The following is a 26,422-nucleotide window of genomic DNA, read 5'->3' as shown; positions in this document are numbered from 1 at the left end:
TCCGCCGAAAAGTGCATGCAGGGACTAAGTTGCTCGAAACGTCTAATAATAATATTTTTAAAAAATCCGACACCAGAATGGTCAAGCCAACAATTAAGTGCACTTTCCTCGATGATGGAAGCAAAACAATAGCAATGTTTTTTCTTAGATAAACTGGAATCCGTTCTTATGATTGAGGGAGAGGTTGATGCTTTCATATTTAGTGTAGGCACAAGAGCTTTGCCACACTGGCTCTCATCAGTGCATAGGTAAACAGCAGTTTGCTACACATCACAGATATTTGTCTCTCTCACCAACGCTGTTGCTGTTACGAGAGAACAAGTTGTAAGGGCTGCAACTCTGAGCAGCGGATGACAAATGTCGCTGTCAAAATAAGAGTTATCGACCGCGCCTTTCAAAGGTGAAAGGGATCGCGGATCGGTATTTCTCACCATTTAAACAGTTACATATTTTATTGTTGAGAATGGGTCTAATAATATATATTTCTGCTCCATAAACACACGATATGGACCATGGTAGGTCCTATCTTGAAAAACATAACGACTATATATTACAAAGAGCAACACATGATGTGAAATATTGCGTGTTTTTGTGTGTATGCCTTGCTTGAGAATATCCTTTTTAACATTTTTCGGTTGTGATTTAGGGGGATGGAGAGTGTAAAAGAACCTATAGGACTGTCACTTTACATACAGGAAATAAATAATCCTCCTTTACCACAAAGTCTTTTGGAAGATTTACTTTTCCAGTCAAATATATCACTATGACGTAGAAATAAATCTGATGAAAATAGATTATCCAATATTTTAGGATGTTCTTATACGATAAGGTGGTTCATTTTTAAGAAGAAAACCAACTTCTCGACACATATGCAATAAAGAACAAGAATGGTCTAAACCGTACCAAACGTCTGTGTACAAAATAATATATCCGTGTCTGATGTCTATATTTCTTAAAAGCACAAGAAGGTATGACAACAACAACGACAGCTACGTTGAGAATGCACTATCATTAATAATAATAAAAGCGCTTCTAAAAAGGGTAAGTCACTGTTGACAGTAAGCTAGAGTGCCCTTGATTAATTAAATCATTTGCATAGGTTAGTACTGATGATATAAATTTAAGAGCTAAGTATAATAAGATTTAACAAGATGAATAAAAAACTAATTACATAAACATTTCCATATTTTGTGTACATAAGTAAAAGCCATGTATATGTACACGTGTGGATATATACGTACAGTGTATACGCCCACAATAGAAGACAGTCTCGAGATCTTAAGACTATTTATCTGTAGATCTCGCTCTCCGCGAGCTGTCTGAAGAAAATGTTGTCATCACAGTAAAAGTGCGTCACAGTCACACGTAATTAGTTGATGGTTGTAACAGTCGCAAGCCGGCGTGTTCGTGAACTGTACACACCAACCATACAGCTTTCTGCTGCGTCACCGACCCTTGCGCCAGCGACCGCGACACACAAGCGCGACACCACCGCGACACCGCTATCTGCTCTCGCAAACTGTCCACGCACTCGACATTTGCAGTCGCCAGCGGTGTGTTGCCTGGATCTCCATTTTTGACATCGCCTCCACAACAGCTGTTCTCCCAGACCCGCCAACATGGCTCCCCCACAAGTGAAGCTCAACGAGAAGCCAGAACCTCAAGTCGTCGTCGACTCGCAGGTAACCATGATCTCGTCGCCTCCGTGATGAATGTTTACTGATCTGACGTTTATTGATGTTCTGAAAACTTGCTGAACAACTTTTTGCTTGTTGTGGATAGAGGGCCACTATGGGCGGATAGGCGACGCAAACACGGAAGAGATTAATTTTAGGTCCGTCATAATCAGTTTTGTTTATTTTGACGGCAGACATTTCTCGGGGAAAGTAGAAGTGTTGGTGGTTGGTAAGGGAGACCACATTGATCTTAGCTCTTCTCCGTGACTTCAGTATCGTAAACATTGAAGTACTACTTATGTATGTGCGTTGTTTGGGGTCGCCCATCATGACCTACATGCAGACACTTGTAGTTTGAGAGCTCCTTCGTCTTGCTAACGTTTCTCGGTATGACAAGCGGAAAGTTTCTTTACATGTCCTGTCTGACATTTTAATTTTCCTTGCAGTCACGCGCGCTCAGTGTCCTTATATTGTTTATTGTTATTTTTCTCATGGAAAGAAAAACTAACAAACTTCAGGTGGTTGTGCAGATCGTTTTTATGCCCGTTTTTTTTTTCCGACATACAGTGAATATTCACTAAGACTTCAGAGTGTGTGAGAGAGTTGTTATGTACTCACCAAACAGAATATAGGATACAGTAGTTTTTTTTTTAATTTAAAAAAGCTTCTTTTCTTAAGGGTTAAGCGGGTTAGTGACAGCAGCTTAAAATAACGAAATATTAATTTTGGCTGAGAATAGTCGCATTGTGGAGAACAATGGAATGTCTCTCTTCATAACCACCCCGACGACTCATGGGCGGAAAAGCTGTTGGAACCTGCTTGTAAACATGTTGACAAAACTGCACTCTTAAGTGGCTGCGCATGACTGAGCGAGAACTGATAAGTATATCTTAATGGCCATCACTGATAAAATCTGAAGAGGTGTTTGCAGGCTGATGTTTTTGCTACAATCTGGATGTTTTTCATTCATTGGAAATGCAACACACAAGAGCGAAGTTGGTTTATTTTAGTTCCTGCAGGCAAGCTGTTATTATTATGTAGTGTTTCACAAACAATATTGAGAGATAGCTATCAGTTAGGTTTACACCTGGGTAGTGAAAAGATATTTTGAGAACAAATTTATAACTTTTATTTTCGCCTGACAATACTCAGGTCACACAATTCAACCAGCTACCCCGCCTGACTAAGTAATGCAAGACGAAACTTGACTCAAATGTGTTGCAAACGCTCCCTTGCACTCATGGTGCTGTATCTCACAATAAGACTGTGCTTATGTCTCTGGTTACTTTACTAAACCAAAAGTTACACTGATCACATTTCACTAGAAAGAAACTGCGATTCCTTGTAGAGATATCTTTCGATGATGCACTACTAACCAGGATTCAGTAACATCCTTCTTTCTTTGTCATCTTGTTGTGACAGCTACACATAGGACAGGGTCTGTACAGTTGGCAGCTACCCGGATTTTGAGAAGGTTCCGCCTGTAGAGATGACCTCATGTCAGGGGATCGAGTGACAAGCCTGTGTATCGTTCCTCCGTTCCATGTCTATTCGACTGCAGAATGACGATACTCACTCAGCCAGACGTCGCAAAACAATAGAAAGAAATAATATTTGTTTAAAACTTCCTACTAACCCTGTACAGCTATCTTTTCAGTTTCCCTACAGCAAGCTGGTTGTAGCCATTAATGACTAGGACATAAGAAGAAGAACAATTGTATAGTATAACAATTAAATATCGAATACTATCTGATCTGGTATGGTTATGTTCCTGTGCTGATTTTATCAGAACTTTCACAACGAATTGGACTTTTTTCAAGCAGGAAATTAACGTTTATACGTGTGCCTGTCTGTACATTATCTGTATTTGTGGCCAGTTATGTGTACTTGTCATCACACACGCGCGCATCTGTGTGTATGTGTGTGTGGCAATTGCGTGGTTGATAATCGACGGATGCTGTCGACATGTTTTCCGCTATCTTAGGAAGATTAAACCTCAGCTATTATTAATTAATACTATTAAAAAACTATGGCAGTCTTTCCTGTCCGTTACTCCTTGCCTAGTTCGCTATAGGAGAAACTTTCAGTTCTAGGGAGCGAGTGCGGCTGACGTCACGTATTAACCATAACAGAACCCGGATGTCAAAAAAAGAACAAATCATTATCCTCAATCCCGTTCTCCACATATCATAAAAACTAAACTTAGACGCACAGAACAAAATAGGTCTTCATTTTTGTGACAGAGTGATTTTGAAATCACTCTAAAACACATTTGTGTATGCGTGTGTCGGATAGATATTTATAGACGTGTAGACTTAAACTATTCAGTTACAAAAGAAAATAATGGCCTCACAACACTATAAACTGGGTCCAATATAAGCTGTCTTTTTAAAAAAAAAATAAAAATCGGTCATTTTTACGAGGTGTAAGATGTTTCATTAGAAAAGTTCTGCTCTGAGCAAGTAACAGCAAACGCCACGAGACAAGAGGACCGTTACGCCGTGTTACGAGAAAGGTTAAGAGTTCCGCGCGTGGTACAGGTAGCACGTACTGAGGTAATAGGTCTGGAAGACTGCCAAGATCTCGTGATAGCCTGATCACAGGTTACCCGTGCCATTGTGTCGGGACAATGCCAGACAGCTTAGGTTTCGTTCATGTTAATGTGAGAGAGAGAGGGGGGGAATAAGAGAGTTGTTGTTTTGATGGACCTGAGTAAAGTACATAGAACGACCGCTTAGGTTTAAGAAACGGTTTATTTTTACGCTTTGCCTGCTTGAGTGTAAAGGTAATTGGGGTGCAACTTTTGGTGGTTTTTTAAAACTAATGATCAGGTACAACTGTGCAGAATATTTTTCCCTAATTTATGTGGATATCCTCTTTCGTTCTCGAAATGCACGCCCACAACATCATGATGCTCAGAAAGAGGTAAACGTCACTGATGTCAGCATCGACATGGATGTCTTTACTTTGTGAAGGCCTCAGCAGTAGCAGAGCCAAGAAAATCTTTTAATTATGTGTCTAATTAATACGAACGGTGACGTACGATTTTGAGCTCATTTTTTTATTTGTATGGTTCTATGCGTGTATTTCGGGAACGGAAGATGGGGGGTTGGGGGAAGGTGGTACTCACCCAAATTAGGGGAAGCAGTGTTTTTTTTTTGGTTTTGTTTGTTTGTTTGTTTGTTTGTTTGTTTGTTTGTTTGTTGGTTGGTTTTTTAAAACCTGAGCTTTTACACAGTCATTAAAGAAACAAAAATTTCCATCATAGTAGTGCTTTAAAATCCCGCTAACACTCCTACATTCCGAAGTGGCTGGCTGGCTGGTTGGTAGGTTTGAATGGGTTTTCTGCTCGCATCCTTCTTCGTCGTCACCTCCTCCCTTTCCCTATAGAATGGCCGATACTATGACATGTTATGATAAAACACGTTTTATGTCAAATAAACGAATTAAGGGGGTATCTTGTGATCATTAGAAGGAAAAAGCAACAATGATATGAGAAGCATCCAAGAGTCTGATGTTTAAAAAATCCCGAAGAATGGCGGAGACAGCGAGAAATGAGAGGTCAGGTACCAGTCAGTGCTCGGAAAATGGGAATAATGATAATTGATGATGATAACGATAATGACACGACAACAAGAATGAAATGATTAATGAATGATTAGAGTTAGTCTAAACCTGATTAACTAACGTCGTACATTTGACCAGTTATATTTCGTTTTTATAATCTTTGTTGTCGAAAGCTTTAAAAATGATGTTGACCACTGAGACAAGAAAAGTGTGATTAAAACGAGATCGTTAATAAATGCACACACGCATGCCCAGATACTCGTGTAATTCCGTGTTTACTCGCACTGACAGTGTGTTTGCGCTGGACGCCTTCCTCTTTACTATTTACTCAGAGATTAGGAGTAGGAAAGAGCTGCAGGATTAGAGCGTTAATAATAAACACGCAATTGTACATTCAGGTATATGCGGCGCACACACACACACACAAACAAATATAGCACGTCAAGATTACTTTGCGGTGTGAGCAATGTATCAGTCATATATTTAAAATTTAGCCACGTCAAGATTCCCGCTTTAGAAGCGTTATAGGTGTGTTTGTCTGTATGTTGTGGTGGTGGTGGTGGTAGTAGTAGTATTGGTAGTAGCAATGCTAGGCGCATATACTGTCGACTCAGTGCCATTTGATTTACATAGTAAGGGCCTTTTGCAGGGCGAATTCACCGAGCCTGAAAAGCAGCCCCTGGCCTTCACAATAGCTGCCCTCCAAAGTCGTTTCAACGACCTTGCCGACGTAGGTGCTATAATATTCTTTAGCCCCGAGTGGCAAATAAAATATTAAAATAAGGCGAAGGTTGAGGGTCAAAACAACTGGTGGATGAAAGGTCATGGTCCATGGCTTGACGCTTATGTAGTCTAGCTAGTCTAGAATGGTAATGGTGATTCCATGTGTGTGCGCTTGTGTGTAAAGGATGAGAGTATAAATTCATCTCTTAGCCGCTTCTTTGAACTCAGTGAGCGTGTGTTTCGTGTGTGTTTATAACTTTATCCTTTGTCCAGTGAGACTCGTCGATATTAGAACTGGTGTGCCTTTATTATTATTTCTTTGTGGTTTGGCTTTTTAATTATTTATTTACTTATTTGCTTGCAGTCACTAGAGGGCTCGAATCTTCTGCAGGGTTGTTCGCTTGTTTGTATGGAGGAGCTGGCGCTTCCATAACACGCTTATTTGCTTCTATGCTTGCTTGCTCACTTGCTGGCTTTACTGTCCCGTTTGTTCGTTTGTTTGTTCATTCACTGTTTCGATGTCTCCAGTCTAATATTTGTAGGATTCTTCGTGCATGCTTAGCAATGATAGACGTGCGATCCAGCCTGATAAAATGGCTGACAGACACACGGACGTGTCGTCGCCGTCGTCGTCAAGCGTTTGGAAACGTTAATAAATCTTGTATTTACCGTTTGCACATTTTATCAGCTGTTCGGATTTGTGATCATTTCTGTGTAAATTGTGGATCCGCGCTGGTTAGTCTCCGCTCAATGAAAACCGCCAACACGAGAGTTCACATCGTCTGTTCTTCTTGATGTTGATAGTTAAAACGTAAATGAACTGGGGGCTTTGGCTACTGATAATTCGTCTTCAAACAGTTCAAAGCTATACATCCATGATGAGAACAAACGCGGGTGGGCTGTCCTTAACTCAAAGCTCTAATCTCCGAGATCGCCGTCGGACTAATGAAAGAGCAAACTCGTTTTTAAGATGAGAGAAGGCTGACTAGCATCAGACAAACCTGTGGGAACTAAGGATGAGAATGATGCGAGTGGTCGGTGCAGAAAACTCAGAATGTAGATGTGAGATTAGCAATTAGTCATTGGGTGGACACGTTTACTGTCGTCTAGTTTCTGTTTCCATGAGTTTGATCTCTGAAATATTGCTTCGCTCAACACATGCAAAAGACGGGAAAATAGTCTACAGTAACAAATTCTGTTTCAAGACAGCTGTTAGTTTCGAAACCAGTTGTGAGAAAAATTTTGATTATAAAGAAAAGGTGACTGCTGTTCTTTTTTTATCAGTTCTATTTCCAGGTTCTGTAGTTTGCAGAATCATGTGGCAAAGGTGATTTAGGGCGTGGTTCAGCTGCTGATATTGTTCAGTAGGACAGTACTCGAGTGTGTTGCAACGTTCTCTTTATTGTGGACATCATGCCTTGTTTTCCCTCATGATGACTACATTATTTCATCTACCCTTTCATCCCCCCATTTCTCTATCTTTTCTTCTCCCCCCCCCCCCTCCACCCCTTTCCTCCATTCTGAAATTCTCACGGTCATTCCTTGATTCCATCTTGTTGATTGTTTTGATGACTCACTGGGCACCAGTGATAGCAAACAGCATGAAGATTTGATGAGGCTTGTAGTGTACAGTCTGATGCCGACGGCAGGCAGGTGGCGGGCAGGTGATGTGTAAGACTGCAGCACGAGTAACCACAACACTCCCAGTTATTGCCTTATTGCTTAACGGTTCTGGCTTCTTAGCAACGCTCATTAGCATATCTCTTTCAAACACCTAGCTCCAGTTGGTATGTTTTATGTGACAGCTATTCGAAAACCAGAAATAAAAAACCAACAAACTGTTGTTAGGCATTTGCTAGTAGGAACCTTGTGAAAACCTTAGTCGGATGATCTTTGCCGGATTCTCCGAGAGTCTGGAAAAGAATATTTCAAGAGTTTTATCTTATTTAAAACACATAAATGAAGAAAATTATAAATTTTTGTTCTGCAATGTTTCTGTAAAACTGATTATTTAAATACATATATATAGGGCCTAGAAGTGTTTTGGAGTATTCGTAGGTTAAGATATTTCGTAAAAGTGGAGGTGAAGGCGCTGTAGGGATGAATTATTGGGAAGAACAACGTTTCCGATTAAAATCTTTCATGTGATGGCACCATAGCACGGGACATTATATTTCAAATCAATTGCGTGATTTTGGACTTTAATAATTGCAGGAACGGAATAGTCGTACATTAAACAGATCAGGGAATTTCGGCTTTTTTTTTTTTTCAAGTAGTTATACGTAGTGGTAGTGGGTTGTGGATATGCTTGGTAGTGGTAGTAGTGCACTAGAATTACATTTAGTAGAGCTTGAGTATTAAGGTTAGGTTTAGTAGTGGTTAGCGTTAGGCTTATTATTATTAGTAGTAGTGAATTGTGGTTACGTAGTGGTGGTGGATTAGGCTTTGTAGTGGCTAGGAGTGGTAGTGGTGTGTACAAAGTGTGGAATGGGGATGTGGTGGTGGCACTTGCAGCGTTGAATGAAAATCAACGTTTTTATGCCTGCATTTCCAATTAATATCTTTTCATCTCACCTTGTGCAGTGAAGCGTTGAAAGATTGAATCAATTAAATATTTACGCGCTTTTTTGTGTGAGTAATCACTGGTTAATCTAGTTTCAGTGACGTGCCTCGTAGTTGCTCTGCGTGTGGGCCTGCGTGCGTGTGATGTGTGTGTGCGTGCGTGTAATGTGTGTGTGCGTGCGTGCGTGTGCAAGTGTCCTTGCTGCGAGAACGAGCATGGGCGAGCATCAGAAAGAAAGAAAGCATTTAATGGCTCTGCTGCGTCACTCAAATCGCTAACTTGAAAGCTTTTTTCTGCATTCTGCTCGCGTAGGATCCTTTGGATGAGAAGAAGAAGGAGGCATTCCCCTCCGATGTGACCGTTGAGACCAGCCGCAGTAACGGACCCTTACCTGTGCCTGCCGCCAACGGCGCAGACGCAGACGGACGTCACGTGGCCTGCTGCGTTACCTTGAGCATCCTTATGCTGGCCCTGCTGGCTGCCGGCACCATCTGCCTGGTGTACAGGTTCAAATTCAGGAAGGTTGGAAACTCTTGCATGGTCCTCATAAACTTTTCTTGAATTTAGAGGGTTAGTCAAAATTATGGTAACGCTTAAATTGTAGAAACCAATTATTAACAAAACAAGACAAAACGATTTACAGGGCAGTCTCAACCTGTTCGCCATCGTGCTCGACACACAAAATTAATATCAGTAGGCAACAATATAATTTAAAGCCCGGACACACATATTCCACGGGGAATAGATACTACCACAGCCGTATTATTGTTAACATAATTTTGACTAATCCTGTATTATTAACTGTAATTTAGTCGATTATCCTGCACCTGTGATTCTACAATGTTAAAAAAGAGGGTAATACATAATGGTATATAATTAACAAAGGTAAAGAATCTTATAGCCTTATGGGCAACAAACGTAAGTGGATCACCTTACCCTGTCTTTCATATTTATCTTCTATTCAGTGGTGTAATGGTATAATGACAATATATCGTATGGTTACAAACTGGTGTGAATGTGAAGATGCATTTCCCTATTGACGTTGATATTGAGAGCTTCACGGCAATATTTGACTCAACGTTTACCCTGGTGGAAGCGAAGAAACCCCATTTTCAGTCTTCTGAAGAAAACCAGCACTTTAGTCCGTGAAGGCTAATAAACGGTCAATGATATGCAGGACAGAAGTTTGTCCAACACGGTGGCCTGCACTACCTACGTATCCAGAAATGATTTAGATAACCGACCAGACTCAGCAAGTGCTTCCACCCGATTGTATGCAGATGAGAGGTGTATCCCGTCTGACAAGCACCTCGAGTGTTTTCCTCGTCACCCAACCAAACACAGATAGTGTGGCCAGAATATTATTATTTGTAAAGCGCATTTCCCTTGTGAATAATGAGCTACATGTTCTGAACACGAATGAACACAAACAAAACTGCAGACAATCATACAATTAACATAAACGTCAGCAAACAATGGACACCGTAAAAATAAAGTGCATGGATGAATATAGTGGGCGGAACTGTAATCTTCATTATGCAAGATATGTCCCACGAGAAAATAGTATTATTAGAATTTTAAATGCTGAAGACTGTATCTCATGCTGCCTCGGCCACAATATACTCCTTGGTTTTGGTGATCAAGAACTTTACGAACTGAAAACCCTTTATGCCTTCACACAAAAAAGAGGAAAGAACAAGAAATCGCTTCCTCGCGACGACATCCATTACTCTCCCTCCTCCCTCCCAAAAAAGTGGATTGTTTCTACAGAAGCTAATTTGAAATCTTTTACTCTATCTCTCTTTCACACACACACTCTCTCTCTTATTTGCGTGCCCATACTCATTCGCTCGTCGTCCACGTCTAGCCTGCCATGCTGTGTTCAGGGCTGGAGCACCTTCTGCAGTGCCAAGGACAGTCGCATTCCCGAGCACGTGAAGGTGGATCACGCCAACCAGCTCATCACAGTTCAGCCCCAGGAAGACGGCAGCGACGTGATGAGGATCATCCACGACTACAACCGTGTGAGTAGGAGTTTTGTGGGTCCTTGTCTCCCCTCCTCACCCACACACACCCTCCCTCTCCTTTATTACAATATTATTTAAATCTTACAGTGCTGACCTCTCCATTGTAATGTAGAGGACATTTCTGTGAGACTATAGACACCTTTGCCGCCGTCTGATACAGTGATTGTTATTATTGTTGCTGTTGTTGTTTTGTTCCAGCGCTTGATTGCTTTCCTGAATGCTACGGAGCAGACGTGCTACATCGATCGTCTGGAGGAAACTTTCTCTGAGGGATACGCACGCTGGCAGGAATATGAGGTAAGCGGGGTTTGGATCCGTGAGATCCGGGTGTTAGAAGCAGGTCACTGAACTCAACACGTAGATCCGTAGGTCTCTAAGTTTGTTTTTTTAACTCCACAATAGTGCTGGTGTACGATAATGAGCTGACTGCTGTATTTTGATGACCCGGAGTACACCGCGATTGTGTCTGTATTCAGGTTTTTTTTTAAAAGTAAAGTGAATTCACACCTGAGAAAAGAAATTACAAGCAAAGGTCAACAGTTTCTTGCTTTAGAGGACAGAACGTGTATTATGTATTTAATCCTTATTGAGCTATACAGAAGTGCAGAGTACCTTTTGAGATGTGCAAAATAATGTGCTGGCCTAGCTGGCACACTGTCTTAATCCATCATTCTTATTCTTATTCCTTTGCATACATCCACACACACAGGCATACACGCACAATTGCAAGTATACTCTACACTTGCACGCATACACGAACGCACTTGTGCACCCACAAGTAAATGTACACTTGTATATATATCCATATATGCATAGACATGCAAGAGTGGAATGAAGTCAAAGATGTGAGGTGATCCTGAGTGTCCAGAAATGCTTTTCTAGGACAAAGAGCACGAGCCACATCGCACACTGCGCGTGGTGCAGCCCCCGATGGAGGTGGATGTGCTGCAGTACTTCGGCGGCGAGTACATCGAGGGACACTGCATCAAGGACGGCCAAGCCACTTCTTTCTACTGGGTCGTTGAAGTGCAAGAAACAGGTCAGCTCATGCGATTAATCAGCTCTTGTCAGTGATGTGGTTGGGGATTCTGTGGATGGTGGTCATAACGTATTCATGTACATCTATATATATACTTCCTGTGGTGTTATTGTTCCTACTGAAACAATACAAAGCCAGAATCAGTGTAGAACACACTCCGTCAGCAGGAAAATAATAATTTTTAAATGCAAAGTAGCGCAGTTATATAGTATATTGTAGTAGTGACAACATATGAGATGGAGCCCTAAACCCATGCATGTGCACATATAGTTACTGACCCACATGAGCAGCCATGCAGACAGAAATGGAAAGGGGATAGAAAGAGCTCTGAAGGGATCGGTTAAATGCAGATACCGTCCGCATTATCCTGGAAAGCTGAATATTTGTAGTTCGTATCTTTTTAATGGCATATGGCGGCTTTGCAGTTTCACAGCAGCATACAAAGGATTTCCGGCGCCAAAGGCGAGGAAATCAAATATTTCATTTTCATTTTCTAGTCAACAATTCCAACGGCAATTTGAAGACCTATTAAGCCTGTAATGACATCAAATGTACTGGAAAATACAAAACTGGAGAAAAATCAGATAGTAAAAATAGATACAATAAGCATGTTGTTTACACTAAGCAGCTTAAACAAAGAAAAAATATTTTGGGGACTCTCCTTCGTTGCGGAGGGCAGTCCTGTGCGCAATGGTTAGCGCCTGTCACCGATATACAGCGAAGTTGGCTGTCGTGGGTTCATCTCTCGTCTCGTCTATTCTTTATTTGCATGTGACATCTGTTTGCCTTGCCGTAAAACGCCAGTCCCAACCCCTTTGTTGCGGAACCGGGGATGGGTAAAGGGGTATGAGGTGCCCACCCGTACCGCCGTCACTGACCTTTGTATCTTCAAAGCACCAACTCGTACAGCTACGAGTAGTTCTGCTCAAAATTATGCACTTGATCGTTCAATTTCCTGAAACCTTTCTATTTGGCGTGATTTGTACTGCTCTTGTTCCTCTAATCACCTGATTATGTGTTGCAGAGGTGGTCCAAGGGACCCGCTACATCAAGGTGTAAGGAACCTTCGTCGCAAAACCCTCGCCGTTCTCGTTGTGTTATTAACTTTTCACGTTACAAACTATAACATTCCTTTTAAACCCTTCAACCACGGATCAAAAGATTTTCAAATGACTTTTCAAATGTTAAACAGCCGCTGTAGCGGACTGTAGCCCCCCTTCCCTTTTGAAGTGTAAGCAGTTACCTTTCACATATCAGATAAACTATGCACTTTTAATGACCCTGTCGATGTACAGTTGTTTAAAAATATCTTTGACACACAATCTAAATGTGGCAGTGTAGTGAAGGCTGTTTTTTTCTAATAAACAGTGGCCACACATTCATTTCTTGATACTGAAACACAAGTTTAATGTCACTGACTGTTGTGCACATGTTTCTTTCTAAAGTTATGTTTTAAGTTTTTATTTTTACACCCAACTCTATTTTTCCTTGCAAAATGTGACCAACCTTTCTCTAGGATCACGTCATTTTCTTCAGATCTTAGGATACAATACGAATTGTTCAACTTTTCTGAAATAACCAGACAGGACAGCTCAAGCGAACGTTTATATCTTAAAATTCTTTGTTTTGCTTTGTTCCCTATAAGTGGGAGATAACATTTTTTATAGGAAGGTTCAAATGCACATAATAACAGTAAAAAAAAGAGATATCTCTTGTAAATAACACTGCGTGTACACACCCACCTCCCGAAAGGGGATGCCATTAATGGAACTACATGCATTGCCTAGCAATACTTTTAACATTGGTTTTCTTTAATGTACAAAAACCTTTTCACCATTACCACCCCACTCCTACCCAATTTTCTTGCACTGATTACCCTATACAGTAGTTTGAACAACGTTTTATATATACATGTCTATATCATTCCCAATTCTAAGTTGCTGTTTTTTAAATTTCAAAACCGATTTTGCCTGAAGCAAGGGAGACTACCTATTCCAACCACTCAAATTCTATTCTGGGAGTGATACTCTGAAATCTTTTAATCAAAATAATACAAGAAAAGCTCAGTTTTAGTTAGAGCAAAATTGTTGCAGGAAAGATATTTTACAATAAATTTTTTTCTAAAATCATGATAGTTGTCCTGTTGTTTAATGAATGTCAGAGGCATTGTTGAAGGTTTGTGCAATAATATCAAGCAGCATAAATTTATTCAAGTATTAACTCTATGTGCATGTAAGTACACCTGTGCTGGTATGCTAATAGATGCAAGCACATAAATATCATAAAGCTGATGAACAAATTTAAACACTATTTTGCGGTAGCTGTAGCTGCTGCAAGAAGTCTATGGACTCTACAGTGTTGTCATCGCTATATGAAGAACACACAACTACCGTCACTGGGCATTGAAAAGTTTTATTTCTTTTAGTAGTCTTTAAAACTACTTAGATGAAACAAGACATTAGTAAAAAATATAAAGTAGAAATTTAAATGCAGGCAATAGAGCAATACATCTTTTAAATATTTAGAATTATTGGTACTGTAGCAATAATTCTTCAGAATAACATAGAATAAATATAATAACAATAAAAATCTTCACATTTCACCCCCATAAATTTCTCTCTCTATATATATATAAATATATACTTACACATATATAAGTATTTACACAAACCTGTATAGTCAAATGCATGCATACACATGCTGATATATCACTATCAAAAAGTAATGTATTTAAAAAAAGGAATAAAGCAAGTGGAGTTCATCAAGTGAGAAACACTACTTTTTCAGATATGTACATGTATTTGTGGCTCAAAATTCTAACGTTACCAAACCCCAATGGTCATGATAATAAAACAATGAAGGACATCGTATGCATTTCTAAAAAATAAAATTAACCAAAAAAGTGAAGAAGAAATGAAACTCATTTCAGTACAATGTTCTTGACAATAACATCAAAGCTGTATATTTGTCTCTTGTTTATACATAGCAAAATGGGATCAGCCATGTGATTTTACAAAAGATAGAAGCCATCAACTTCCTCCCTAGTAAGACCTTTATCACCTTCCAGTATTGGTTAATTCTCTCTCCAGTACACATTCTCTATTTTTGAGAGCAGGGAAAATCTTCTGCATAAATTCAGAAGTACTCAAAAGATGCTTCGGCTAGAAGATCCTTTGTGCTTACAGCTAAATCATTTTCTGCATTTGCTGCTTGTTCTATTCGATGATGCTCAAAAAAACTGCGGCTGAGAGGCTGACAAATGAGGTGACGTGTGGTTATTCACAAACGATGTGTTTGGCTGGCTTTTGCTTCGTAGCAGTCCCTGGAACATATATATTGGTTCTCATGAATGCTAAAATGTCTTAATGCTTATATCCTAAATATTGTTACCTCTTCAGCCACAATAATCTTTTCCTGATGCACTGTTCTTCTTTCTTAAGTACAATGGTACAATGCCTGAGCTGGCATTTTGAGTTGCATGATGTATTACAAGGAATAAACTTTTGCTTTGTTGTTTCAAAATTATCGTGCTCATGTATATGAAGCAGCTAGCAAAGGGAAACAACATCCTATTCCAACCCACAGCAAAAAGTGAAGGTCTTTTAGTTCATGGGGGCAGTAAACTGTAGGTAGTTCAGCGTGTCTGGGACACAACATAATGAAGGTAGATCCTTAGGCTTTATGTTCCCAAAATAATACCTTTGTTGTCCTGTGCCTGTTGACTGCTTTTGCCATGGTTATCTGTAGAGCACTGCCTACTTCCTGAAAAGGTATCACATCTGTCTCGTCAGTAATCTCCTCCTGAAGTAATTGTTCAATTACATCTTCCAAGGTGATTATGCCCACAATCTCCTGAACCTGCAAACCAACAGACCGATACTAAAATTTCAATTTTAGAGATGCTTTTAATACAATTATTTCTATCAAGTCACCCCTTTCAAATATAAATCATTTAACAAGTGTTTCAAATAGAATAAGATGGTGACTACTGCTGTACAAACCTATAGAAAAAAGACCTTGATCACTATTCATAGGTCTAATACTTGTGTAAAATATAAAAAGAAAATAACTGAAATTACAATAATCATATAAGTATTAACAGTACATATCAATAATAATTAAATACTAAAGTAAATTTCCAGAGTGCTTTATCCCATCATCAAAAAGCATGATGAATAAATATAAAAACACAAACAGAATAATAACATTTATGCAGATGCATGCAACAGAACATGCAAATATCATGTCTATAGAATGGCAGGACGTCTATAGAATTGCAGGACAAGATATGCAGTCTGTATTTGCTCCCAGCTTGCTCAATGCAGTGGAAGAACTGAAAGTGAGGCTACAAATGCTCTTATCTACACCACAGTTCCAGTAAATCTTGCTTATATAGCACCCTATCTGTATCTGTCAGGTAAGTTCAAGGGTGCTCCACAACAGGCAAAGTCAAAATAAGCTGGTGACATAACAGAAGGGTGTAGGTTGTAGCAGACTAAGTACTACATGCCATAGGTTCTTTCTCTGCATGTGGCATCCATTTATAGGGCTGACTGCCTTGCCGTAATACAGTCTTAATGGCTGGTTGGCGTAAAACACTAATTACCCACCCTACCATGCCAAAGGATAGTATATACATACACTATAAACTACATTCTGCAGTACACATAACAAACAAGCAGAAAGACACATCTACAATAGACATAACTCCAAGCATCACATCCTACAGATGGTCCAGGTCACACTGGAACGACAAATAAGCCTTAACACAAGCAAAAGTCCACTGCACAACAGAGGTCAACAGAACAGTAGCCATGGTCAAGTGAACTTGTCAATCACAAAGTCTCCATGTCAAAATAGATTCAAAACCATCGACGAAGACCAAAGGGACACCAAAATCCAAATGCATTACAGAAGCATATCAAAAAACACGAAACAAGAAAACTATTATGAAGCAGACATCAAATAAGACAAAAATACAACAGAGCGCAGACTCATCCATCCAGTTAGGCAGAGGGACATCGTTATGCAATATTCAATAGGTAATAATAATCAAAAATGATTTTGGTGGATTTTAAGTCTCAATAGGGAGGTTTCAATTGTATATTTAATTTAGTTTATAAGATTTCTGCAGAAAATTATAATACAGGGTTAGAAAAGGGCTAGAAGCAGTATATTTTAAAATGTACTTAATTTTTATCAATAAAAGAGTATAAACTGACAGTCATAAGTCAGGTTGGGGAAGTAACTAATAGAGATGACATTTATATAGCAAAATAAATGAAAATTTTAAGATTGTAACTAAAATAATGTCCTAATCGGGAAGGTATTAATAAAGAGGTTTTACTGCTTTAGACAACAGATAAATAGATGATAAATCCCATGAAGTGAAGTTTGTCACCCCCACCTGGCACCATTCCCAACTGAAAATATTTGGAAGAAAAGTGTGAAATAGAAAATAAGTTTTGGTTTTGAAATACAAAACAAGATTTTTACAGTGTCAACTTGAAGTGGCTGTTCCTCAGCCATTAACAAGGGTGCTTTTTCAGATACTGTTAAATCTTCAGCAACAACAGGAACTGTCTTTCTCACCATGGCTAAGTGACCTAGAAACAAAAATAAATTCAGTCCATAATACGTCTATTACTAAAAGCTAATAAAAGTCCAAAATACGTCTTTTGCCAGCTTAAGCTAATAAAATACTTTAACTATAGCCAAGGATCTGCTAAATCTACAATTCATATCTTTTATGTCATAGAAAATAAATATATAAATATTAAAAAGATGTAAAACCAAAAATGTGTATTTTGTTCTAAACTGTAAATTCCCATTCTCAATTGCAAAAAAAAAAAAAATCAAACTGAAGCCCCTAACAAATTATCATAAGAGACAATTTTCTTTTGGTAAATGTTTTTGATAAGTACAGTGTATGCCTTCAACTTGAATTTGCCTCTGTCATCCAGAACATGAGAAAAGAAACCTATTTATAAAAAAAATGTTTCTAGCAAAATCTATTTTAAAGTTCCATCAGAAGATCAGCATTACCCACTTCTTCCTGTCTGAAACTCGTTTAGGAGGTCAAACAGCGGCATGGTATCATCAACAAACATGGCTGGCCGGCATACAATGAGGAACCCAAGAGGTCCTGAACACGAAAGGTGTGGGCACGGTTAAGTCCGATAAGTGTTTTGGTCAACAGCAGACCAATCACATTTGAGCACTCTCCAGCGTAAACTGGAATCCTTGAGTGGCCAATGTTTAAAATCTGGAGACAGCATGATAATGTGACATGTTTCAATTTCATGTGGCTAATAATGAAACTGATTACACGTCAGTAACATTCTGATTGTGTTACTTTCTCATTCCTATTGCAAATGTATAGACAGCCACTTTACAGGATATAATGGTTAAGATCTACAACATGTATTACTAAAAGCAGTTATTCTTTCTATACCTTTGTGATAGTCTTATCATCAAGAATATTATCACAACTCAGCATGAACACCTTCTGAATGGGCACCATGGCGTTAGCAACAGTCTTGTACTTCATGTCTAAAGCTCCCTTTATGACAGAAAAATTTGACATCTGGCATTTTTAGATATATACGTGTATATACAGTATATATGTGTGTTACAGCCAAAGCCCAAAATCAGCCAAAGTAGAAAGTGTCCACCAAATTAGGAAAGCCAATGTCACTACAAATTAACCAGCCAATGTCCACGTCGCAAAATGGCAGGCCAAAGTAGCATATACATGGGCCATTTCAAGTACATCAGATCTTGGCCACACCTCTTGACCAAAGTGCAAAATAGCCAGCCAATTTGGGAACGGATCGAATTTTGGGCTTTGGCCATAACATATAGTCATGTTCCCTGGGAGAATAATCAAGGTCAACACAAGGACAAAAGTGACATTAGGAATGTGTGCAGATTACATCTATAGGCAGAACCTGGACAAACAGAAAACACAAAAAAAATCAGAAGGCACTTGGAAACAATTATCATACAATAATGCACTATAGAAAATAAACAGGATTACGTTTACCTTAATGATCATGATTTCATCAACAGTCAAGCAATCATCAGCTCCATCTGAACTCTGAGCTCGAGACACATGATGATTTTTTCCATGAAGGTCAACAAGAACTTTCAATTCAGCTCGTCGGTAAAATGTGCCATGTTCTTCACCCAGTAAGCAATCCAAAACTTTGGACAGCGGCCACACAATAATGATCAAGATACCCATTAAAAAATATACAAGCCTGAAGATAGAAAAGAAATGGGACTCAAAGAGCAGAGCTTTTATTCAATTCATTTTTACATAGACGCTAGAGCTTTTTGTTCAATGCACTGGTAAACAAAGACTTTAAGGTTCCCTGATCAAATGCTGTGATTCTGTAAATTTTTTGAGTAACATTTCAGGTCTTGCAATGATTTAATGTTTTTGATTTGTGTGTGTGTCTTTTTTCTATTTTAAATGATTGTTATTTTACTTTCTCTACCTAAGTAATCAGATGGCAATGAGACACAGTGATTGTTTTTATGTAATAATTATGTCATTAGCTTATCTGGATTCTTATTATCAGTACTTACGGTGCCAGAGTTGCACCTATTGCCAGGCCATAGCGTGTGCACACAGCTTGGGGGACAACTCTGCAGCAAATCCCAACAGCAGATTTGTAATTTATTTAGACACACACAACAATCTTAAACCCTGAAATATATGATTTGGGGTTTTCTTTTTCTTCTTTTTTTTTTGGGGGGAGGGGGTTGTTACCCCAAATAATCAGCATGTTTCACTCATCACTTTTTTGGCACAATTTTTCAAGACTTAGCCCTTATTACGCCGCCCAACTGCAACCCATGAACTTTCATCCATGAGATGTATAAAGGGACTGCTTTCATTGATCTCTACACTTTATATTTATAGTCATTATATGCATTTCTTGTAAACAGCAAGACCTTGAGATATTAAATGTCAAATACACAGAAGATGTAAAATGAAAAGTTCTTCCTTCTAGCTAAGTACTCGAATCTGCAGTCAAACTCTTACAATATTAATTATATATTATAAGTAAACCATGTTGCTACAGAATAAGCATGTTTTTTTTAATTTTTGGCTTCATCATTACTGAGTTACACATTCATATCTATCAGTTACTAAGCTATTAAAAATGTATTAGACAACCATAGTTCTACTTCATACTGAAAAAGAACAAAATTCCTGCTTAAAAACTGTAACAATCACTTACTCTCCAAATAGAAGCACTGCTGTAACAGACACAGCAACTGCAGTGATGGGATCAGAAACTCGATCCAAAAATATAGGCATGGCCTCTACGGCAGCTGCATTTGCCAATAGCAGTGTCACCAGCAACATGTGGTGTCGAGACACAAGGGGCAAGATGCGTGCTGCATATTTCTTTTCTTTTTCTGTACCAGCATCTCGTAGTACCATCAGAGTTGTGGTGTCCAAGGACAGGAGACCCATTGTCAGTCCTGACATAAGACCTTTAGCAAAAATAATAGTTTATATTTACAGTTTTTTATGTGGCTACATAAAGCAGTTACTACTACCTGTATTGTAGACAGTTGTGTTCCTAGGGTTGAGGAACTCTGACGCCAGCAAAGCAAAATGTTTCACTGTCAGTTAAAATACTTGTTCATTTTGTCAAAGAATACTATAGAACTAGAACCAACAGGTGCAGAAAATTTTAAAATATGGTGAGATCAAAAGTAGGGGGTTGGTATAAAAATTTGAAACTTTAGAATACTCAAATATTAATGGATATAAATGTTTGAGTATCTTAATTACACAAAATCAATTTGATCAGAAGATTTTTTATGCCTCTTCTTTGCAATGCTTATATAACAGCTGCAAATCTCTTTTATTTTTAGTATTATAACTTTAATCAAAGAAAGATGCACCTACAGATCATTTTAAAAGATTAATTACCACCAAAAAAAAGTGTGTATGCATATTCACTTATTTTAAGACATATAATGTTATCATCTTAATTGTATGGACTTATTCACATAACATAAACACATGTACACATCACAGAATGTTCACGAACAGTATATATTTACTTCTAAACACCTCGGCAATTATCGAGTTCATTTCAGCGACATATTATATTAAAAGACTTTTTTAAATACACAGGGACGAATAAGTTACTGAAAAAAAAATGTTTAAATCTACTACAATGAAACAAAGAGTGAGGTGACGATTTTACGCATCAGGTCGACAATCAAGTCAAGGCCACACTGTGGCCCTGAGACCATCGAGTCACCTGCAATAAGCACCAGTCCAACGTAAACTCCGATGTAGATCCAGAACTGATCATCATAGATGCCAAGCCTTTTCTCTGGGTCACCAGGAAGGCTGCAGTTAACATCCCATTCGCTGGCAACATTGCCGTTGGAGCGAAGAGCCCCGTATTCCAGTATCATGTTACAACCACAAGACAGCCTGTCATGCAGAGACGGAACTGACTCAATAACAATTTCTTTTATTCCGCAGCCTCCTGCCCATCACTGACGTTGGGAGAGCGCGTGGGGGAAATCTAGTACAAAATAAATAAATCAAGTGCACTTAAATAATACATAATATACTTACAATATACATTGATTTGTTATTAATAATACCAGTAATTTGCAAATCATTTGTTTTCCCTGACCTGTAGTGCTTTGTAGAGAAAGCAGACAACATTTTCTGTTAGCTTTCGACTCGAACACGAGAGGTAAACAACTCTGAATGGTCTCCCTTGTCTGCAAGGCCAATTCCAGTGACGTAATAACGAGATCCAATGACCAAGGTCTGCGCATGCGCTTGAGGTCACAGTTCATGGAAGTTTGTACGGGTCAGAGACGTTAATTTGCAATTGTAAACTTGCACGCAGATATAAATGTATGCTGACACAGTTTTACTGGTTCTATGTGGATCCGTGTAAGAGTGAGCATATGGAAGGCAAATAAATGGAAATGGTTTAAATACACGTGTGACTGCGTGTTTTGGTGGATGCAGGCAGCAAACGGACATTTTACTAACAGCACTCCATCATACTATCACTATCGTCACTCCTCCTACATTATCAAGCAGCGTGCTCCTAAGACCATCCCGTTGAGGAAATCATTGCAGGGATGTGTAATAAATGAAGTAATAACATACACATGAAGCCAGCAGAGAGGCAGCCATTCCTACACTCACAGTGTTTGCAGGTCTGGGCAGAAGCATTCTTAATGTCGCACGTCGTCTGTGTGTCGAAATCCAAGTCTGTAAATCGGTTGATGAGTCTTTCAATCAGTAACAGTAATCATTTGTTTCCTGGTCTCTGGGCTTTCTCTTGACCTCAATGGTTCTTCCAGAGGGAGTTGATGGCAGTAGGACTGGTCATTGAGAGACCCCATTAGTACCACGCACTCAAATGTCCCAATCGATGTTTGTTTGTAGCTTGGTAGAGGGATGTTTGAGGGTCATTCTTACGAATATAAAAAAGTTCGTTTCCTGGCTTTAGACGTAACTTTAGAGTTAAAGGCAAACCATTTTGATTCTTTATTTTTCATTCCATCGCACGCACGCACGCACGCATACACACACATACATACACAGAGGATAAAACAGGATAAAGGTGGAAATTATGCGATGTCAGCAGCCATGGCTGTATTACGGAAAAGCAGTCGACCAAGTGCCATATGTAGAGAAATACAGATTACCCGTGTCAAAATCAAGGTGGAATGGATTAGAGAAAATTAACTGCCCACTTAAAAATATCGAGAGACAAATCAGGCTCGCTGATATTAAATGGTTCGAGTGAGTGTTTCAACTGAAAGTACAGAGCCAGAAAACGGGAAATTCTAACTGTGAACGGGTAGGTCATATTAGCCAGAAACTACTTGATTTAATAGCTCACAATAGAACTGTACCTGCAAGGGTTAGTACCTCTGGCAGGAAGATTCCGGACAGGTGAGTTTGATGATGACGATTGCCTGGACGCGAGCAGACCGTTGCTGAGTGTTGAGTCCGCTGAGTGGCTTCCTGCCGCCAAGACACAGCTCAGTATTGAGGATTTTTACTTTTTGTGGTATGTATCCTCTCTCCCTCTCTTCTTTTCTCTCTCTCTCTCTCTTTTCCTGTCTCTAAAACAACTGAGAATGTAACATGTTGCTGTTCTATTAAAACGTGTAGTCACCAACTTCCCTCTTCTGACAAATGTCCCATTCTTCTAAGAAATATGCATAATAATTTTCGTGATAATTTTTTTTTAAATAGCAGCCATAAATCTACCTCGGTGGAATCTTTCAAACCCAGTTAGCAGCAGGTGTAGAAATTACAAAGAAATTGTAATCACGCCTCTCACTCGTCGTGATTAATGTCTTCGTCCTAGAAATATATTGTCCTCACTTAACCTCGTTTACTTATAACGTTGATGAGAGAGAAAAAAAATCAATCCTAAACCAGAACCAACTGTCTGGAGTTTACTCGTTCTCCTCATGTCTGCATAGGTTTTCTTTGGCTTCCGTGTGCTTTCTTTTCCTCTCATGTTTTTGTTTCTTGATTTATAAGACTAAGGATGTTTCTGGGACAGAACTTTTGTTTATGTATATAATCACTGAGTCTGTGATAACGTGTTAAGTCATTTCGCTCAAAGTGGCAGTTTTCGAGAACTTGTCGACAACGTTAAGTGAGGACCTTTAACAGAACTATAGCAGCTGTTTTTGACAACACTTGTATTTGTCTCTTTGCTTGTTCGATTGTGTGTTTGTTTGAATGTTGTAAATATATTAGAAGTAGCAATGGCAGCAGGAGAAGGGTTAGCTACTTGTCCATTCTACCCCAACCACCCACGTTTAGTTGTTGCCTCCTTTTTATTATCAGTGACCCGCTGTTCACATGGGCTGCTCCTCCTCTTCTGCCCTTCACTACGGCGTCCCTCACCTTAAGGGGCCGAGCTCTGATTGCATCGTCCTCAGACATGAGAAGGTAGGTCCCTCCAGTAACTTTCAAGCTAGCCTCGCTCATTTTAACAATTAGAAATGTGGATATTACAATAGGGATAGTCCTAAGTCTTGAGGCTGTTTCCCTTAATTTATTAGTCTCCGCCACAACAATGATGTAATTAATGACAGGAACATGATGATGATAACCCTAACCCTGACATTACTTGGAATAAAAAAATGAATTCGTTTCATTGGTTAAAGAGTTGCTCCAATGGAGGTAGAAATCCACCCGAAGTTCTGACTGTCCAGCAGAAGGACATGGTGCAAAGGTCATGGGCGACAGTCATGCGCAGAGACCTGACAGCCGTGGGCATGCTTCTCTTTAAAAACTTGTTCCAGCAGGAGCCCCGCATCATGACTTTGTTTTCTCTCGAAGCAAGCGTGAGTCTGATTAATGGTCGTTTTGTTTATTGTATTTGTTTTCTTTTCGTGGAGGAGATAATTAGTCACAGAACTGCAGCTGAAAAAAGTCATTAGCAGAACCCAACGATGTCTACTTTCTTAATTTTTTTTTCTTCTTCTCCGAATCTCAAACTTGAATGTTTTTCGTGGAGGTCTTGTGTGCCTACGTATTTTGTGTAAGTTTTCGATAAACCTCATTTGCTCTCTCTCTCGTTTCTCTTTCTGTCTCTCTCTCTCTGTGGCCGGATCTGGGTGAAGGAAAGGAGTGATAGAAACCCAGGAAGCTAATCGCTGATGTATTGATGACAATCTTCTCAGCACTTTACTGTTGCGAGAAAAAAATGTGTGTGTGTGTGTGAGAGAGAGAGAGACACGAGAACTATCATCTCCTCATCGCCTTAGCAGGACGATGAAGACCTGGAGCAGAACTTACGGCTGCGACTGCACGCGGCCCGCTTTATGCAGGCTGTTGGGGCCGTCATCGACAATCTACAGACGCCCAACGACAAGCTGAGCGCCCTCCTGTCTGACATCGGGGAGCGGCACTCCCACTTGCACTCCTTCCACCACGAGTACTTCCGGGCCTTCAGGGAGGCCTTCTTGACCACGCTGGAGCACAGTTTGGGCAAGGACCGCTTCAAGGGAGAACTGCGGGCAGCCTGGGACAGTGTCATTGGCTTCATGACGAGAGAAATGAACCATGGACACAAAGAGATCAGAATTTAGCTGTAGCCACTTTGTGAAGCTACTAAGGACCCGAAACAATGTGCAGAGGTCAGGGGTTGCTGGTCCTAATTGTAAACAGACGTAGATATGCATCCACAGGTGTGTTGTGTCCACATATTGTGTTTGGTTGTGCGCTGGATCGAAGGTAACAGTTCGGGGATAACCAGGTACCTTCGAGATATTTATTCGATCCCAAAGGTTGTTGGGGAAAACACAGTAGTCAAATAGTCAAATGTCTTCGAAGTTTGTCGAAGTTGTGTGTGAAGATCACGGGAAACAAATGGTTTGGGGTCAAACGTTCGCGTCATCGGAACTTTGGTCAACATAGTGAGGTAAGTCCAGACTCGTTTACCAATACCACAGGAGGTGAAGGCACTTTGGAGGTTTGACGCTTCGACACTTTGATTGGTTAAGAACGACCGTATGGCTTTAAAAACAAGGACTGAGGAACTCAGTTCCACAGACATCAGAGGATTCAGTGGACGTTACTGAGAGATACTCAACCTCGTGTCACCTTTCTAAACGTTCGGCCATCAACGTTACTGAAGTAAACAAAGGCAAAAACTTTAATGAAAATTTATTATATTTGAGAGTCGAATAAAGATTTCATTCCATTTTACGATATTTGACTAGTAGGTAAAGTCTTTAATTAAAATTTACGATCAATGAATGGTGTCACCATGAGCTGAATAACGATTGTCGAATTCGTTTTCGATTTTGTACAGTATTTTGTTGTTTGACTGTTAACGTGTTAGTTGTTTGTTTCTGTCTCTTTTTAATCAAGTATTAAGCAGATTGTTTGCTTAAGTATTAATGATTTTTTTTTTCAGACCGAACAAAAACTCTAATCTTGCCCTCAATGCTTAGACTGTGATCTGTCTAACTCATCAAAAGTAATTCGTTGATGATTATTGTGTATTCAAAATTACTACATAATAAAGTCGTAAGTACTCTGTATGTTTAGTTTCTTTCAATGGAAGCTTGTGACAACTCGGAACCTGTAAACAACAGTGACGTCTATACGATAAAATAAGAGGCAGAAACAATGGAGACGACGCCGACAGGTAGGATGTACCTGGCCTTTGTGTCCAGTTATATCCAAGGGCGTTACACAATGCACAATGTGGACATTAGTCAAAGGCAGCTAGGTGGCGTGACGATCGTTAGCCCTTTTATGTCCATCTGTTCCATGGAAAAGACGCGATAAAAGTTTGGACAGGCCACGCAGCCAGCATCACATTGTGACATTACCCCCAACATTCACCCTTCAGTTATTACTGGATTTCTCTCTTTCTCTCTTTCTATTTTTATTTTATTTTATTTTATTTTTTTGTCGTGTGGCCGACATCACAAAATATTAAAATTCAGACTAAATGATGTCAACAAAGCAATAAAAACGACGAAGCATAAGCTTCCCAGTGCACATGTACTCACAATCGCACGCACACAGTACACTTGCACCAGCCTGTGGGCACTGATATAACCTTGAACACGCACTGACCACTTTGCACATTCATGTACTCAAAAGCACATTTTCACACACACGAACCTATACTATATACACCTTCCCCACCACCAACACCCGGCGCGCGCGCGGACACACACACACACACACACACGAACACACGAATACAGAGAAAGAGGAAAAGATTAATGTTTATTAGTTCTTTACCATGACACTGAAAAATGTATTTTCTGG

General features: G+C 39.5%; 3 protein-coding genes across 4 annotated transcripts; 2 read left to right on the top strand and 1 right to left on the bottom strand.

The window, feature by feature from the left end:
• The first annotated feature begins 1,383 nt into the window (after positions 1-1,383).
• LOC112565906 lies at positions 1,384-13,724 on the top strand. 2 transcript variants are annotated; one of them, XM_025241783.1, is made up of 7 exons: positions 1,384-1,682; positions 5,893-5,973; positions 8,842-9,051; positions 10,416-10,553; positions 10,755-10,853; positions 11,439-11,595; positions 12,620-13,724. In XM_025241783.1, the coding sequence occupies exons 1-7, from the start codon at positions 1,620-1,622 to the stop codon at positions 12,652-12,654; spliced, it is 783 nt and encodes a 260-aa protein (XP_025097568.1). In that variant the 5' UTR covers positions 1,384-1,619; the 3' UTR covers positions 12,655-13,724. The 2 variants fall into 2 exon arrangements, with proteins under 2 accessions (XP_025097568.1, XP_025097569.1); XM_025241784.1 differs by lacking the exon at positions 5,893-5,973 and having other exon boundaries at positions 1,389-1,682.
• Positions 13,571-21,416, bottom strand: LOC112565905 (DUF21 domain-containing protein At2g14520-like). The gene is given in 11 exon segments (XM_025241782.1): positions 13,571-14,917; positions 15,295-15,453; positions 17,092-17,201; positions 17,645-17,723; positions 17,726-17,860; positions 18,050-18,157; positions 18,641-18,857; positions 19,189-19,248; positions 19,848-20,106; positions 20,889-21,161; positions 21,276-21,416. Coding segments are annotated over 10 exon segments (1,380 nt in total). The 5' UTR covers positions 21,049-21,161; positions 21,276-21,416; the 3' UTR covers positions 13,571-14,824.
• Positions 21,417-23,488: 2,072 nt separating this feature from the next.
• Positions 23,489-24,723, top strand: LOC112566063 (cytoglobin-2-like). Its single transcript, XM_025241996.1, has 3 exons — positions 23,489-23,578; positions 23,797-23,976; positions 24,403-24,723. Exons 1-3 carry the CDS (start codon positions 23,489-23,491, stop codon positions 24,721-24,723), a joined length of 591 nt encoding a protein of 196 aa, XP_025097781.1.
• The last annotated feature ends 1,699 nt before the right edge of the window (positions 24,724-26,422 follow it).

The sequence above is a fragment of the Pomacea canaliculata genome, linkage group LG6, assembly GCF_003073045.1.
Source record: "Pomacea canaliculata isolate SZHN2017 linkage group LG6, ASM307304v1, whole genome shotgun sequence".
Taxonomy (NCBI): domain Eukaryota; kingdom Metazoa; phylum Mollusca; class Gastropoda; order Architaenioglossa; family Ampullariidae; genus Pomacea; species Pomacea canaliculata.
The sequence above is the reverse complement of the archived record's forward strand: the minus strand, read 5'-3'. Positions and strand labels throughout refer to the sequence as shown.